Source organism: Perna viridis, chromosome 13 (assembly GCF_037379345.1).
Source record: "Perna viridis isolate PV_CMFRI_1.1 ecotype Kerala chromosome 13, ASM3737934v1, whole genome shotgun sequence".
NCBI classification, from domain to species: domain Eukaryota; kingdom Metazoa; phylum Mollusca; class Bivalvia; order Mytilida; family Mytilidae; genus Perna; species Perna viridis.
Window position 1 is genome coordinate 601,746 of NC_142457.1, and position 19,045 is coordinate 620,790.

At 32.6% G+C, this 19,045-nt stretch overlaps 1 protein-coding gene across 2 annotated transcripts in view; it reads left to right on the forward strand.

Annotated features, from left to right (window-relative positions):
• Positions 1–15,688: 15,688 nt before the first annotated feature.
• Positions 15,689–19,045, forward strand: part of LOC148599148 (A disintegrin and metalloproteinase with thrombospondin motifs like) — a 29,394-nt gene continuing 26,037 nt past the window's right edge. The window contains exons 1-2 of one of the 2 annotated variants that reach the window (XM_088557543.1): positions 15,689–15,874; positions 18,310–18,515. In XM_088557543.1, the coding sequence (XP_088413669.1) occupies positions 15,787–15,874; positions 18,310–18,515 (294 nt within the window). In that variant the 5' untranslated portion in view covers positions 15,689–15,786. The remainder of the gene's footprint in view (positions 15,875–18,309; positions 18,516–19,045) is intronic. The other variant, XM_088557542.1, reaches the window with a different exon arrangement.

Here is a 19,045-nt window from a genome sequence, read left to right on the forward strand (position 1 = left end):
GTCCTTCACATGCAGCAATATTCTATGTTATAAAAATGAAGAAACATTTGGGTTGGCATGATTTCAAAATCTTATCTTTAAATATACATCTTGCAGTAGTGTTACGTAATGCATTATATTTATTAGTCGTATGTCTGAAAAACTAAACAAACTTGTAATGGTAACGGTTTTAATTTTGTCTATTTTGAAACATTTGTTTTCTTGTTTTAATATACTAGTAGTAATTCGGGCGAATTCCTTTTAGAGAACTTGGTAAACATAAACGGCACCTAGCGGCAAAATGGCTGTTAGAAAATAAACGGATGCGCTATTCAGTTTCTGACGATGCGCTTTACTGTGGACCGTGCGTAATATTAAAAAAAGAAATTATTCATTAATAAAGTAACAGATTGGTCGAATTTGTCTTGCTTTGTAAAGCGCCAAACCAGAGTTGAATCACCTCACTACCAGGCAATGGCAGATGACTTCGTAAGAATGCATTCGAAAGATTCCGCCAATGAAGCCATCATTTATAAGCTATCAGAATTTAAGAAGGCTCAAGTTCAGAAAAATCGACACATTCTTATGAAAATACTTGAAACCTTATTGCTTTGCTTAAAGCAAAATATTGCGATACACGGACATATACCCGATCTTAGTACTTTCCTGTCCATCTTACATTCCAAGGTGCGCGGCGATGATATTCTGACAGACCATTTAGAGAATAGTAGTAGTAGGGCTAAGTATACATCGCCTGATATCCAAAATGAACTTATCAACATTATTGGAGACTAAATTCGCACATGGATAGTTGAAAGTTGCAACAAAAGTAAGATTTTCCATCAATCGCAGATGAAACAACCGATACATCAACCCGTGTTTCTCCGCTACTTGGTAATGGACGATATCGACCATAAAATATCGATCAAGGAAGATTTTCTTGACTATGTAATGGCAAAGAGTACTACTGGTGAACATTTGGCCGAACTCTTGATCCAAACTCTAAACAATGCTGGTGTCGATACTATGAAAATGAGAGCAAAGGGCTGCGAACATGCGAAAATACAATGGGCTTCAGGCTAGAATTCGGCACAAAGTTCCAGGTGCTGTGTATGTCCACTGTAAATCGCACTGCCTCAATCTGACAATAGTCCATAGTTGTAATGATGCCTCAGTGAGAAATGTTATGCCTACCGTTCAGGACGTTGCATTTGCAATCGATTATTCTTCAAAGAAACTTCAAGCATTTTACGAAGAAGTGGATGCAGATGCAGCTACGAAAGACATGGACACACGAACCAAATTACACACATTATGCGAAACACGTTCTGACAAACTTATGGAACATCAGTGTGCCATTCTAGAAAGAAAAGTAAGAGTAATGAATTCAGACTGTAAAGAAATATCATCTAGTGACAATTATATACAAAATGTATTATATCAGCATTCAAAAATGGTCATTACTTATACTGTTTTAGTCACATTTTTCACTCGATATGTATTCCATCACTTGTAGAAGAATTACCATTGGCGTACATACATGTAAATAAAAATCATTGCTTAAAATATGCAAACTGTAAAGTTTGACTGCCATATTTGCCCAAAATATTGAAAAAAAAAAAATAACAAAAAAGGGGGGTCTAAACCCAGACCATATCCTTTGAAAAGCCATCATGTTTCCACTGTTTTAGTAGACATTATCTGGAAGTGAGACCTGCTCTTGTTGTCCAGTACATGCAGCCCCACTTGTAGTAGTAAAATGGTAATGACTGGGTGATCCTTCAACTCGCGTTTATTTCCGTTTAGTAAACGACAATATCGAATATTCGGGAATAAATGATACTAACCCCTTCCTATTTTGGAAAGAACGAGTTTAAGATATTAATTACAACCAAGATTTTGAAAACAGGGAAAGTTCTTATTCTCGCGTGCTTATTCTTATGCGGAGAGTTTCTCAATGAGTTTGGAAATAAAGGGGAAAGAAACGAATTACGGTATAATGTGACAAGTTAACATTTCACACTCCTAGTATTTTAATCATTAGTATATCTATTAGCAGGGTTTCTAAAAATCAGATAGCACGTCAAAAACCAACCATGCGCTAAATAGAGAAAAAGTATGTACAAAAAATGTAGATTGAACATGAAATTTGCAAAGAAGCATCGTTTGTTTGGTAGGTTTTTCTTCACCGTGAATTACTTTTTCTACAACATGTATCACTTCTCCATTAGCTGTGTCTGAATTTTATGTTTTATGTTCAGGGCTCTCATAAGTGTTATTTGTACAAATTTGTTGTTGAAATTGTACCAAGTCTGCAAAAAAATATTTAACAAAACGGACTTATTACAAAAAATGTCTTACTACATGTAAACAAAGAAAATCATCAAATTTCTTGCTCGTTGAAACTGGGCGTTACTATGGTATAGAGATGTCAAATAGATAGTGTGCTTTGTGCTCAATAAAAAGTATCGAGGATGAATTTCATTTTGTATTGAGTTGTGACGCCAGTATGTATAACCTTATTATTTTAGAAGCCTCTCCTATTTCAAAATATAGTACATGCATATATTTTAAAATCACTGGAAATTTCAAGGTGATGCGTAATTAACGTAGGTTCCTTTTCCATACATTTACAGTCTTAACTTTATTATTTTATTAAGGATTGTGTATTTGCAATTCTAACGTTCAGTTATTAGAATACTGGGATGTGCACTGTTGTTGTAACATTGTACTGGTGAGCATGATTGCCTTACTTAACTTATACAGAAATTGATTTGAACTGATCTTTACAATGGATTTAAAACATCGAAATCTGCAGTTAAAATGTATACGCAAAACTCAAATTTTCGTTTATTACGAGAAAATGACTACAGATATTAACAGCTCGATATTCCGTTTTTGTACTGTTAATTAAGTGCAATATACAGGAAGTGGTCGGTTTAGCTGAGGGCACTCATAACCTAGGTAATAAATACATGGCTTCGTACGTGTTTCGTGTGGTAGATCCAGAGATTTATAAAATAGGAGCGGATACAGGACCCTTAATTTACCCCCAGAAAATTATGAAAATGATACATTCTATTCATTTTTGTCGAAAATATGTTAAGCAACTATTTGTTTGATTAATTCTTATGCACAAATGTCACATTAAAAAATCAATTTATAAGGGAACCAAGGACAGCCGCCATAAAACCTGGCTTAGTCCTCGATTTTCAAAGGAAATGCCTGTACCGAGTGACGATGACCATAGCGATGGTTGCAAACTTTCCGGTTTTACTTTGATAATACCATTTAAATTTTATGTGGACTTTTCATTTTGACTCTTAAATAGAGTTTATCACTTCATTAACAGTAAATTACCATTCATTTGTTATGGACAAATATTCATGTTTGTCTCTCACCCTTTGTTTTACGGTAATATTCTACACATAGCACGGATAGCTCGATACTCGTCCAATAAGTAAACTAAACCGTTGAATAGGCTTATTCGTAAGGGATATAATGTTATGATATTCTTGTCAAATCTTTAAGGATGACATTTTTTGGTGTTACATTGATTCGCTCATAGAATCTTTAAAAAGAAATTGGACCACTATATTTTAAAACAGTTTTTGGCATGACATGGATTGTGTCCTTATTGTAGGACGTGTGAAGCACCGTGGCTCTCAACCGCGCATGGGAAGAATTGGAATTTATTTTACATATGATAGGGGCATAACTTTTTGTAGCTTTAAAACTTGTGGTATGAGGATTTCCTTGTCCTTAATTGAAGACCAAAAGGAGGTCTTAGGCTGACATTTTCATCCCATTGGAGTTGTTGTCTCTTTGATATATACCCCATACCTATTATTGTTATATTTTTATCTGCAATTCACAGCTAAGGCGAAATGGCAACACATGCACCTGAATATACACCCAATAAGCCTGTGTAAGGCTAATTGCATGAGCTGTAATTTATGCCCTAATTAATAACAAGTCTATGGTACGGGTAAATTTACATACTTGCAGTACATGATGTACAGTAGGGGAATAAATAGTCAGTACGGTGCTTTTGACTTGAAAAATGTATTAGTCACATAATTTTAAACACAGTCAACAAACGATCGATGAACCTACATTCAAAGTTTACGGTTGTCAACAATACACGCTGTATCTTTAGAAGAAAGTACATGCATTTATATATGTCAATAAGTATTGCAGGAGACCAATGATTTAAATAATTGTTACTTACTGGGGTACAAACTTTGCCACAATAAATCGGGCAATCTTCCTTTGCTCCTGAAAGAAACTCTATTGTGCCAGTTTATTTCTCGAATTTCGTAGTTGAATTGCGCCAAAATAAATGTAAATTTGCAATTCAATATCATTATAATGATAAGTATCGAAATAATTTAATTCAACTTATCTCGAAATATAAAAATATTTAAACATATGAACATGGTGAACATGGACCCTTCTCCTTTTATCCAGACTTGGGACCGGCGAGTTATCCTGGCGGAGTTAATGTTCATTTAAAAGATATTTCAATACTAGATCCATTACAAGGTAAATCTAAGTGTAGATTACATCTTTTTGGCATTTTTTGGATATATTCTTAACTTCTATTTCATTTTCATATTTTTATGAAATATGTGATATCATTACCATTTACAGGTAAACTGGCACAATTAGTGCCAATCTTTTTAAGCGCAATTCAACCGCGGGAGAAATATGTTGGGACAATTAAACTAGTTTTTATCCAATTGGCGCAAAAGTTGAATCGTAAAACGCGCAATGTACACTTTCATGGAACTTCAACGTGCAGACACTTGGTAACCAATACATACTGTACAAGATAGTATGTTCAGTGTACACCAGGTATAGATTGTACATATAGATTCCACCGTATAGTGTTTCGAAAAGTAGAATGGGTGAATCTTATTACACGTATGTACAATACAGTTTAATGCATCTCATATAAATTGTAGCTATAACCATATGTATGACGAACTTAAGAGCTTTAGTTTCCCTACATGTATGTAGGCGATTTTGAAATATTGCTAATAACTATATACAATTAAGGATTTTTACTGTAATGTTGGAATATACTAGTATACCTTTGTCATCATCTCATCTGTAAAAGCTTCTTGTATATAATAGGAACACAATTAAAATTTTTATAATTACACATATACATGTACCTCAGGGCGATTCTATTCGACAACTGGCCTGTGTAGTGTCGTACGTAAACTTAACCAAGATTTTGAAAGTGGGTTCTAAAAGGGATGGGGGTCTAGAAAAAAAGGGGTGTGTCATAGTATAATATTTCCTCATTTTCACCAATATTTTGCATGAAATTATCCACATTAATCCAATAATATCATTTTTAATACTCCTTTTTTTGGATATAACAACCAAAGGATTTTGATAGGCTATTATAAAAGTCCTTGTATATAATTATATTTACTAGAAGGATCTGCTTACTAGTGAATGAGTTTTTTCTATTAATTTATATAAGTTTTTTTATAATTTTACTAGTGAATTAAGAATTAAAACCGTACATGTAACAGGGGGTTATAATTAATTACAGGTCAATGCGTATAACTGTTACCAATGATTTTACAGTCCATGCTTTAATTTACATTACAAAACCGAATTACTGCAGCCCGTGATAGATTCGCTTGCATGGAAGTTATTTTCTGATATGGTACCATCCTATGAAGGAACGGGAATGCCAGCATCTTACGTTAGATCTGGGTATTAAAGTGTACAAGTACTATGTTTAATCAAGACAAAGCCCCGAGAAGTGCAGTTTCATTCGCTAGCCCAAGGATTTATATTATATATAGCATTTACCTAAATTTAACTCCTTCGCTAGCTATGAAACAACTTTTTGTACATTTATTTATTACGTTACTGGAATGCTCATCTAATGCGTTCCTGCATCAATAAAACAACAAGTGTTATACGAAAGGATAATTTCAAAGAAAACCTCGGATATGTATTGTCAGTGGCGAAACCGGGTGGTGAAATCACGCATGACACAAGACGCTTTAGTAAACGGTTCATTCCCCGCTATGACCTCGTCCCTGTAGCGAGATAAGTGTTGATGCTGCAGTCGTTCAGAAGCAAACGAATTCAACATAGCAATGAATGCATACGTCAAGTTTCGACAATATTAAGTTAGAAAATCGGATTTGCTCTGACTACTCTGCTCCTGAAACAGTCTGCTTTCCACAGGTTGGGAACTACAGCTGAATTCTCGTGCGGTGTTTACCCATGATAAAATTAGAAACTTTTTTTTAAGTATTTTATTTGAAGGGGGAATATTTATTGTATCTGAAGAATCTCTTTTAATTAGGTTCACTGTAATTGTAATATTCAATGATTAAAGTTGCACTTACCGTGGTCAGGGAATTTATATTACAGGGACTGGTCACATCTTACCAAGTTTATAATAATATGGGGTAGGCATTGTCTAAATCATCGAGCACCGTGAGCTTTATTTATATGTACCGTCTGTGCGAGACTCGTAAAAATAAAAAGGGGGGGCACCCAGATGAAAATGTTGCTTCGCAAGTGCAATGTTTATAGTTATATTTAACCAGCAAGCGAAATCAACATTTCTATTTGAAAATGTGTCTTGTTGATTAACGGGAGAGTTTTTTCAGCTATGCTTCGATTTTGATAACATAATCAGAGTTATATTTTTTTCCGAGGTGGGTTAGGTTCTTGACAACAGAAAAGTGGAACAGCGGAGATACACGCACGTACATCCACGTGGTTTTTCTCGAAGTTTTTATAAACATAACATTCACTTCTTTAAATGAGTAAAACAAATTAGAAAAGACTTGAAAACTATCAGAAAAGATAAATCTGTTTTTACTGAAACGTAATCTTAACCTATATTTTTTTTATTTGTTTGACTGAAGGAAATGATGAATTTTCTCCGTAAGGACAGTCACTTTTTGTTATTTCCGGGACATGACTTTTTTTGTTAGTATATTGGGGAACCTTACGGGAAATTTAGAATGTATACGTAATAACAGTAGAGCTCACACCGCTTCGCGGCGCTCGCTATAATGTACAAAAATAATTGTTTTTTATTCATGGTAAACTTAAAGCCACTTAGGTTAACATTTGTATACCCATCCATTGACAGGAATATATGTATACCCATCCATTAACAGGAATATTTGTATACCTATCGATTAACAGGAATATATGTATACCTATCGATTAACAGAAATATATGTATACCCATCCATTAACAGGAATATATGTATACCTATCCATTAAGGGGAATATATGTATACCCATCCATTAACAGGATTATTTGTATACCCATTCATTAACATTAACAGGAATATATGTATACCTATCAATTAACAGGAATATATGTATACCTATCCATTAACAGGAATATATGTATACCTATCCATTAACAGGAATATATGTATACCCATCCATTAACAGGAATATATGTATACCTATCCATTAATAGGAATATATGTATACCCATCCATTAACAGGAATATATGTATATCTATCCATTAACAGGAATATTTGTATACCTATCGATTAACAGGAATATATGTATACCTATCGATTAACAGGAATATATGTATACCCATCCATTAACAGGAATATATGTATACCCATCCATTAACAGGAATATATGTATACCTATCGATTAACAGGAATATATGTATACCCATCCATTAACAGGAATATTTGTATACCTATCCATTAACAGAAATATATGTATACCCATCCATTAACAGGAATATATGTATACCTATCCATTAAGATGAATATATGTATACCCATCCATTAACATTAACAGGAATATATGTATACCTATCCATTAACAGGAATATATGTTTACCTATCCATTAACAGGAATATATGTATACCTATCCATTAACAGTGGAAATTGTGTGATCCATTGGTCATTTCTATTTTGAAAAAAAGGATGATATTCCTATTGAAAAAAAATCCACCAAAAATGTTGTAAGAATTATTTTTCATTTCTATTTACTCTCTGTACATTGTATATTAATCTTTCTGTTTTCACTCAGTCTTTCTTTCCTTTTTGTGTTAAATAATAATGTGAAGTGAATATACAAACTACTAAATGACAACATGATGATAATGGTCAATTTACTATCAATTGCTAATTCACAAGCAGTTTGTATATGCTGTATCAGGATTTACAAATAAATTATACAGGTAATATTAATAACCTGTATACATTAGGTAGGCAACATTCATGGTCTGGGCATTACATGTACACTTCTTTTAACCTCAATCACTGGATTTCATCCAAAAATGAAATATGAACCAAAAATACAAATGGTAAAAATGATAACCATCTTGTCCTCCTGTTATTAAGTTTTGATTTTAAGGCCCTATGTGAATGTAAAGGAGTGTATTTTACTGTAGAGTTAGCCTTATCTCTCCAATACAGATAAAATTGGGGTGGTTTTGTTTATGAAATCTTGATTTTTCACAAATTCTACCTCCAGTTAACCTGCTAGTTAGAATAATTTGATACAAAAATATTATAAAAAACTGCTTAAAAACTTATTTTCATCAAACTGTATATAGTAAAAATACACGTAAAATTTTACTCTGACATGAAGTAGGGAATACATGAACCTGTGGTACATGTATTAGGAACACATACTAAGCAACAAATCCAGTGGGAGGATTCTGTGTATTGGACCCCATTGGTGGAATGTTTTTTTTTTAATGTGTGCTTATTTAGTGAAAAAATAAACACCCAGCCCTTTTTACAAATTTCTGGATCTGCCCAGCACGTAGCTACTTATCTGTCAAAGAAGAATTACAGTATTTGTAATCAATTAAACCTCATTTGAACATTAATTACAAGAATCAGTCAGTAGAATAGACTTACAATTTGTTTACTTATGTTACAAAAGAGGCACTACCTGACAATCCTGCAAAAAGTTAAATTCTTAATTGAACTTAAAATAAAATATGCTGTGTGCAAAGATTGAAATATGTTGATTGGGCTTTGTTTGTTTGTTTGTTTTTTTTTTTTTGGGGGGGGGGGTTCAATACCAACAGAATTGTTTCAACAGAACCATATTTAACTCAGTCTTTACACACATGGCTGGCAATTCAATATTTAAAAAAATATATATGTTGTTAGTAAATTGAAAAAAACTTGTACAAACTAAATTTGTCTAGCTGTATTTTTATTTTTTCAGAACTTTAAGTGAAGACTTATTGAAAGAGAGACACTTGCACATTTCTTACAGAAAAATATTGACCAATTAAAAAGGGCCAAGGTAGCCATTTTGAATCAGATATTGTAATTAGAGAAAATGATCAACTGTTAACAAATCAGAAAGATATTAGCTGTGTATTTAATGATTTTTTTATAAATGTAGCCAAAGACATAGGAAATGGTGCAATTCAAACAGATAACAACCACCCCAGCATTACGAAAATAGATTACAACCACCCCAGCATTACTAAAATAGATAACAACCACCCCGGCATTACTAAAATAGATAACTACCACCCCAGCATTACTAAAATAGATAACAACCACCCCTGCATTACTAAAATAGATAACTACCACCCCAGCATTACTAAAATAGATAACAACCACCCCAGCATTACTGAAATAGATAACTACCACCCCAGCATTACTAAAATAGATAACAACCACCCCAGCATTACTAAAATAGATAACAACCACCTCAGCATTACTAAAATTTAAAACAACCATCTCAGCATTACTAAAATAGATAACAACCACCCAGTATTACTAAAATAGATAACTACCACCCCAGCATTACTAAAATAGATAACAACCACCCAGCATTACTTAAATAGATAACTACCACCCCAGCATTACTAAAATAGACAACAGCCACCCCAACATTACTAAAATAGATAACTACCATCCAAGCATTACTAAAATAGATAACAACCACCCCAGCATTACTAAAATATATAACAACCACCTCAGCATTACTAAAATTTAAAACAACCATCTCAGCATTACTAAAATAGATAACAACCACCCAGTATTACTAAAATAGATAACTACCACCCCAGCATTACTAAAATAGATAACAACCACCCAGCATTACTTAAATAGATAACTACCACCCCAGCATTACTAAAATAGACAACAACCACCCCAACATTACTAAAATAGATAACTACCATCCAAGCATTACTAAAATAGATAACAACCACCCCAGCATTACTAAAATATATAACAACCACCCCAGCATTACTAAAATATATAACAACCACCCCAGCATTACTATAATAGATAAAAACCACCCCAGCATTACTATAATAGATAACAACCACCCCAGCATTACTAAAATAGATAACAACCACCCCAGCATTACTAAAATATATAAAAACCACCCCAGCATTACTATAATAGATAACAACCACCCCAGCATTACTAAAATATATAACAACCACCCCAGCATTACTAAAATATATAACAACCACCCCAGCATTACTATAATAGATAAAAACCACCCCAGCATTACTATAATAGATAACAACCACCCCAGCATTACTAAAATAGATAAAAACCACCCCAGCATTACTAAAATATATAAAAACCACCCCAGCATTACTATAATAGATAACTACCACCCCAGCATTACTAAAATCAAAGAAACATCAAGAAAAGAACATGCAAATGAACTACACTTCAAACCTATTACAGAAGCTTTCACACAAACACAGTTTAACAAAATAAATGTGAAAGAGCTACTGGTTTTGATGAAATCTCACCTAAAATTCTGAAAATAGCTGTACCAATAGTAAAACATCCAATTACCGACCTGATCAACATGACCTTGGAAACTTCAGTTTTTCCAGACAAATTAAAAATAGCACAGGTGGTACCAATTCACAGGAAAAACAGCACACTAGAAAAAGGAAACTACACACCAGTTCGTGTACTACCAACCATCTCTAAATTTTATGAAAGAGCTATTGAATCTCAGATATGTGAATTTTTTGACAACCAGATTTAACATTTTCTTTTCTGTTTTTAGACCTGGCTGCAGTTGTCAAGATATTTTGATCAAAATTATTGAAGACTGGCGTAAATCTTTAGATAAAAATAAGTTCACTACTGCTATACTTATGGATCTGTCAAAAGCGTTTGATTGTTTACCACATGATCTGCTCCTGCTGAAATTGAAAAGTTATGGTTTGTCTGAAAATGCCCTATCTTTATTAAATATCTATCTTAAAAACAGGAAGCAGTGTGTTAGAATTGGTTCCATATGCAGTTCTTTTTTGGACATCTATACAGGGGTTCCACTGGGGTCAATCTTGGGATCGGTCCTTTTTAATATCTTTATTAACGATATATTTCACTTTATTCCGAAAAGTGACTTATATAACTATACTGATGACAATAATTTATCATATAGCAGCAATGATCTACATGATATTGTAAACACTCTGGAACAGGAGAGTAGTATTTAATCAAATGGTTCTCAGATAATCATATGAAAGCCAATCCTGACAAGTTTCAGTCAAACTCAAAAAGAGAACAATATTTTTAATTTAGATGGTAATGATATCCTCTGTGAGGATGAAGTAAATCTACTTGGTATAACATTTAAATTTAAACTGAATTTTAATAGCCATATCTCTAATATATGTAAAAATGCATCACAACAATTAAATGTATTAAAAAGAATTGGAAATCATCTAAGTAAATTTGGTAACCTTACATATATTATTTTTTATACTGGCAAATTTCAACTGTTGTCCATTAGTATGGCATTTTTGAAATGAAAGCTGTACAAAAAAGTTGGAAAAGATTCAAGGAAGGGCTTTCCGCTTTATTTATAATGATGATAAAAGTACATATGAAGAGTTGTTGATAAAGTCTAAGATGCCATCCTTAAGAGTTAGACGGTTGAGATTTTCAGCTATACATGTGTATAAAATAATTAACAAACTTACTCCTGTATACTTACATGATATGATAACTGTTAACGAAAGTTCTTACTCCTTTAGGTATACAAACTTGGTGAACATACCAAGAGTAAACACAACCAGGTATGGCCTGCACTCTGTCAGCTATGGGGCAGCTAAACTGTGGAACCAACTTCCAAAAGAATTAAGAGGGGACATGGGCCTTGATCAATTAAAAAGTTTGATAAATAAGTGGGAGGGGAAGGGATGTTCTTGTTCCTTTTGCCAATAGTTTGCCTTACCCAACTGACAGACGCAACATCCTCTCCTTAAAATCTTTCAATTTATTATTTTAATATTGTTGACATGATAATTTTAATGCTCTTAGCTGCTAGTAAAATCGGCTTTTAATTTTAGTCTGCATTGCTTTTATTTTAGTGCTTTTTTCATGTGTTTGATTACTTGCATGTTATTTATAATTTGTATGTCATGTTGATTTCAGTTACTCTGTATGTCTTGTGTTTTATTTATGTCGATTTTAAAAGATCTACAGAGCTTATGTTTATTGTTTGATATATATCGACTTTAAATAAAGTTGACTTGACTTGGCTTGACTTGGGCAATTATCATTTGACACATTTACTGTAGCAGTAAGTACTTTTACATGCAATACTCAGTGATTATTAAATAAACAATTTTCCTTCATCCATATGTATGCAATTTTTAACATAATCTTGATGCCATTGTCAATAGGCTGAAACAGTTTTGCTTTGAATACACAGGAAGCTTTCATGACGAGCATTCTAACAGAAAGCACACTTTAACTTGCAAAGTAGTAGTGGAGATGTTTGATTTTTTTTTCGTTTCACAGACTATCAGAAACTTTCACACATGCTGTTTGAATGATAAAAAAAGTCATCTAATTAGCAACAACCATTTTTTATGTTATTAAAATTGTAAAGTTAGGCTTTATGTCAAGATATAATATATGCGCTAGACCCATAAAGGGAGATAATTAAATTGATTGGTTTTTAATGTGAAAACTTTGTTAGCACAGCTTCTCCAAAATCACTAGAGGTATTTTGATAAAATTTTATGTGAAGAAATGCATCAGTCGAGATTCAATGCAGTACTTTTAGCTTTGTATATTGTAGAGACAACCTAATATTACCAGATGACTATTAATACATTGACCAACTAGATGATGGATTGGGTTTGGATCCTGTAGTGAGAGCAACACGTGGTAACTTGTAATTACAGGTATTCCTATATATGCATGGTAAAGCATTACTTGTACATGATTTTGATGTGTTATTTAGGTAATCAGTTTATTGTTAGTTAATTGAGCACAAGAAGCATATTACTTGTAGTTAGTTTTTCAACTTAGCACATTAAGTTCTCTCTTTATACATGAATGAGTTCCATATAAATCAGAATACTTTAATAAGTTATAAATACTTGTAAGAAACCTTAAAGAGTTGAAGACCTACAGATTATGCTTTGCGTGGCTTTGAAAAGTGGGGAGGGGGGGTGGTTGTTACCTGCTGCAACTGTCCAATCACCCTCATAGTAATTAGTCAGCCAGTAACATAAAACATATTTACTCTAGGTTGTTACATTTTTATTTTTCAAGGTTGGTTTTTGATAATTGGCATGTTAAGGATTTTCAAGATGCATAGCCTTCTACATGCTCTAGGGTTAATTACCATTGACCTTGACATCACATTTTTGTGCTTTGTTTGCATTTTTTTGAATTAAAAATCTACCCAATACTATGACATTTTTAGTTCTTAACTATTTTTAGGCATCATTATTGGTTAGGATTCTATGGTCAGAATAGCTACTGGTATACAGCAAGAAATGCCTGCAAAATTTCAGGAGGATTTTCACATATTTAAGAGCAACACTATCATGATCAGATCATCACTACAAAGTGTGCAGTACATAACATGAGCTTTTACTATTTTTACCATCAAATGAGAAATTGAGAATCTTCTTTTGATGCTGCTGGAGTAGAGTTGTAAAGAAATCATCATTGCTACCTAAATATGATATATGTACATACATGTACTTGTGACTGCTAATATTATTCCAACTGAAGGTAAATAGTTGACATTCAAGGAATAGTTTAGATGTATCAGCCTCATTCACAGAAGGGAAAAATTGGAGGAAACTATATGGGTTTAGACATAAGCAACAAACATGTAAATTTTGAAATAGGAATGTAGTTACACGTTTATTCATCAGAAGAAATCAATTCATTTTATTCTAAACCCCACCATTGCAAAAAAGCTTTTGATTTTCTTAAATAATCATTTATAAATGTCTGCCGATTTAGGAAAAACTTTGAACATACATTATTGTACCTTACTATGATGTCAATGTTAGCCAGATTGGAATAGTTTGTATGAACTGTGGTTCTTGCTTATTATATAAGGTTCAAAATGATAAGTTAGACTTTGATTCAGACATTGAATCCTGTCAAATTGTATGGGCATCTATTTCAGATCCTTGAAAATTAAGAAAATAAAGAGGGTTGTAGAGGTTCTAAGGCTTTAATTTTCTCATTTTTGCCAAAATGTTACACGAAATCAACCCAATTTTTACACAAAAGTGGGGTGTATTAAATAAAGTTGATTTTGCATTTTAACACTTTTTGTATCTGCAGTTTGAACAGAATATATTGAACTGCATAATATACTTTTTCAATATAATGATTTGTTTGTAAGAATGGACATAAAATTCAAAAAATACAGATACTTTTGTGTTGAATGTGAATATGGTTATGAAATGTTATGAAAGAATAACCTTTTCGTAGTTCGTCAACGATATCAGTACTTTTGCAATGCAAAAAATGAAGTATATTTTGTTATAAAGCATGTTCAAGAAATAAAACTTATCAAGATAATTTAGCTTCAATTATTTTTTAAGTTGAACAATTTAATACATAAAACATGCATATTTTTTATAAAATTTAATAAAGTAATAAATACACTGTACACTTACTAAATGTGACAAGGCATTGGTCATTACTTGCTTATACATCTAGATAATAGAGATGTAAAATTATTTAAATTCTATAGCTTCATTCAATCTACACATACATTTGTACTTTCTGGTATCTTATCATAATACCTCTTTATACACATGTACCTGTTTTTATATGTTTATAACTGTATTGAATTACAAACAAAAATCCTATGGAACAAAAATAATCGCATGGGACCAAAAAAAATCACATGGGACAAAAATAATCCCATGGATGAAAAAAATCCCATGGGACTCTATGAAAATTCTATGGGATAATGAAGAATCCCATGGTATAAAAAAAATCCCATGAATTTAAAATTGGAACTTCAAATTTATTTTAGTAAATATTGTAAAACAAAATGCATTTTATTAAATCCCATGCAAATCTGCATCCAATGATTACTCACATGGCATGTACATGCTACTTTAATTATTCTCCATATTTATTACTACCATTTAAGTTATGCCTTATGTTCTCCCACACTCCCGTAAATATTTACTTTTCATGGTAGTACATTTAAACTGTAAACTTCCCATTGATATTTATAAATTAAACCTAAATTGACAATACACGAAAGGGGTATGATCAATGAACGATTGTATCCGTTCACCCGTGTACATCTGAAGGTCTCTAAATATGTTCAATTTTATGATTTTCAATTAACTTGAATATCCATCTCCACTGATTCGCAAAATTTAAGTCAGCGATTACAATAAATATGAAAACTCGTTTTTGTGTAACCTAATCCTTTTTCTTTTTATTTTACCAATGTGGGGGCAACAACCTTGAGTTTATAATTGTTGTCTAACCAGTTTAAAGTTTTAAATTTTTCACATGTTGATGTTTCGGATAAAATGCACACATTTGAAACTGTGACCGTGTTGGTGATTTGTTTTGGACTATCACGAGCTATTGTTTGGTCTAACCAAGATAAAAAAGCAGGTAGGACAAATCATGCTCGATTTTACATAAATATATATACTAATAACTGAGTAGATAGAATTTAATAATTAAGTTATACCATGTCCAGATTTATATTTGAATTAATCACAGGCGCTTGTGAAGAGTGATGAAAGGAAGGTTGTCATTGTCAGGCAATGGCAATCCCATTTTTATATTCTCTGTTTGACCGACGATCTTCTATGTATCTCACTATATAAGTTCGAACCTCAGTAACACCTATTAACTTTACCAGTTGATAAAATACATGTACATTTACGGCAGTGTTGTAAAGTGCGTGAATAATACAAGTAAACTACAATTTCACCATACACGTACACGTAAATGTATATGAAAGAGTAATCAAGGGAACAACCAAGATTCTAGCGGAAATCAAAAGTTCATTTCCAAGTTATAATTTTCTACTTAATACTCTTTGTGTGTGAAAAAATTTTGTAGGATCAGCTCAACACATGTCGTAATAACTACATGTACATGTATAAGGTTCTTTATAAAACATACTATACATGTACATGTAGTTAACGAAGGGCAGTCACAAATTTACCGATATAATCAAGGCAGTGTTCAAAAGAAAGTCTTGAACAATTGACGGTATCAACGTTAACATCGGATAGTTAGAACCAGCTGTAATGGTTTTAATCTCCCGCTTCCATCAAGGTTTTCTAACACAAATGGACAGCATAAAATAATCATCAGATCTTGTATACAGATTGCTATCTACATTTGAAGTTGACGTAGGAAGTCATGTACACTTACACGCCATTTTACATTACTACATGTATTTAATGCGCATATTTTGAATCCCATTCGAATTAGATAAAATCAACGACGTATTACTCTATCAACTACGAGTACTTATACATGTACATGTACAAAATGTAGCAACTAAATGTAAACCAAGACTAAGTCCTATACATTTTAATATACATATACATGTACAAAATGTAGCAAGAAAACCAAGACTAAGTCCTGTACGTAATAACATACATGTACATGTACAAAATGTAGCAACTAAACCAAGACTAAGTCTTGTATAATATATTATACATGTACATGTACAAAATGTATGCACAATGCACCCTACGCAGAATGGCAACAAATGAAATTCTATGAGGTCTTGTGCATGAATTAATGCAAGCACCAGGGATGTCTGTAGGTACATGTGTATTTACGCATAAGAAAGTGAAGTGTGTATTCAAAACTCGTGGTGCATAAAAGTCGTTTTAAATTTTGTGTAACTATTGGTGAATTTTATTTTTTTTATCTTTTAATTCATCATTTAATACTTACTGATTATTGTGCAACAGGATCTCTGAAAGACATTCAGTAGCTCTTTGAGTACTAGAGCTAATACTATACATGTACATGTAAAACAAGAAAAATATTTTTTTGTGAAAACTTAATTAACCAAATATGTATTCTCCTTGAAACATTTAGGTTTTCCGACCGCACGATACCTAAATGCATGCAAAAAAAAACAATAAAAAAAATGATACTTACAACATAATGTAATGAATAAAGAAGAAATAAATATCATTTTTTTATAAAAGATATTACAAAAAAGTAATGGCTAAAATATAAAAATCAAGGTTAAAAAACACATAATGAGTTTACAAAAATAAACGAACGGCTCTATCGTGCTTTTAAACGAACTTTCCTATCGTGCGTTTTAAATAAAAGTTTTGCATGCGATTAAACGCACGATAAACGAACGCAAAACGCTCAGCAAACACATAATAAACGATACACGATCGCTAAAATGGGAAACGTAAACGTTTCAAGGAGTGTATGGCTGGGATGTTCTAAAAAAAAGGAAGACCAAAATATGCAACTGAAATTTGCTAACATGACAAAAGTCTTCAGACCATACCCGTGGTAAAAAAAAGTGATGAACACATGACCAAAAATATGAAGAAACTAGTCGTATTAGAATCGAAATAAATCACGTGAACTTGGGGTAACATAAATGGCCAGCCCGTAGTAACGTTTCTTATTTGTACAATGCTCATTGTGAAACAGGCTCATGGATTATGAAAATAAGGGAGATCCAGACTAATATTGGTAATTTATTTGTCTAAGAAATACATGAAACATTAAATGGTCTACGTAAGGTGGTTCCAACCCCCTGAAACCCCCTTTGAGCCCGCCTAAGTTACTTGTATCTCATTGAATGTATGATTTCTCAGGGGCGGATCCCGACACTTTGTGGGATTCCTCGAAAATAGATGGGTGCTCGGACATTAATTACCATTTTCTGTCAATTTCACACATGCAAATGACAAAATATCCAATGAAAAGGAGACTGCCAACCCCCTACTACCTTTTTGGATCCACCACTGTTTCTTGACGGAATTACAAGTGCATTCCTTAAAGTGTATAGTGTTGTCTATAATTGCTCTGTATTTTATTTTCTGTAGTAACAGTCGATGTAAAACTGACTAGGACAGGAAGAAGTTTACGATCTGTAGAAGAACAACATCATGACGTCATTCATCTGGGTTTCGAAGTTGATAATTCAAAGTTAGCATTTGAGTTAAGAAGGAATGATAGGTTGTTCAAACCCAGTCACGTTCACATTCTAAATGGCGGGAAACTGGAAGTGCGACATGTTCCCGATATGGAGGTACAAATGTATAACAACTCAGTTGGGTAACATTAAAAATGTACATGTAGTAACTTAGAAAGTTAACATAAACGGCAAATCAAATTCGGACAGTGTACTTGCAATACAATGATTTAGATTCAAGATTAGTTTTTCTTTTAGTTTTGGGGGTTTTTAAATTTTGTCCAGACCTTTTATTAATACACTAGTGTATTATAAATAAGTTTTCTTTTCAAAATAACATATTCCAGCGTTTAACTTTAATTAATTAAAAACATCTACTCCCAAAACTGTAGTCTGTATCCAATACTGAAGGCTTTGTGGTGCTTGTATACAATATAACTAATGAGAAGAGATTCTGCTTCTAGAAACACAAAGCAAAGTTCAGACAACACACTCAGCAGTATTAATATTGGTATGCATGTACATTAGATGTGCACGGAACAGTGATTTTGATCCACGTAATTATGTTATTCTAATACTGCTCCTTGAACTACGTGTAAAACATATTGAAATTTGCAAATAATATTTACATTTATTGACTAACGTAC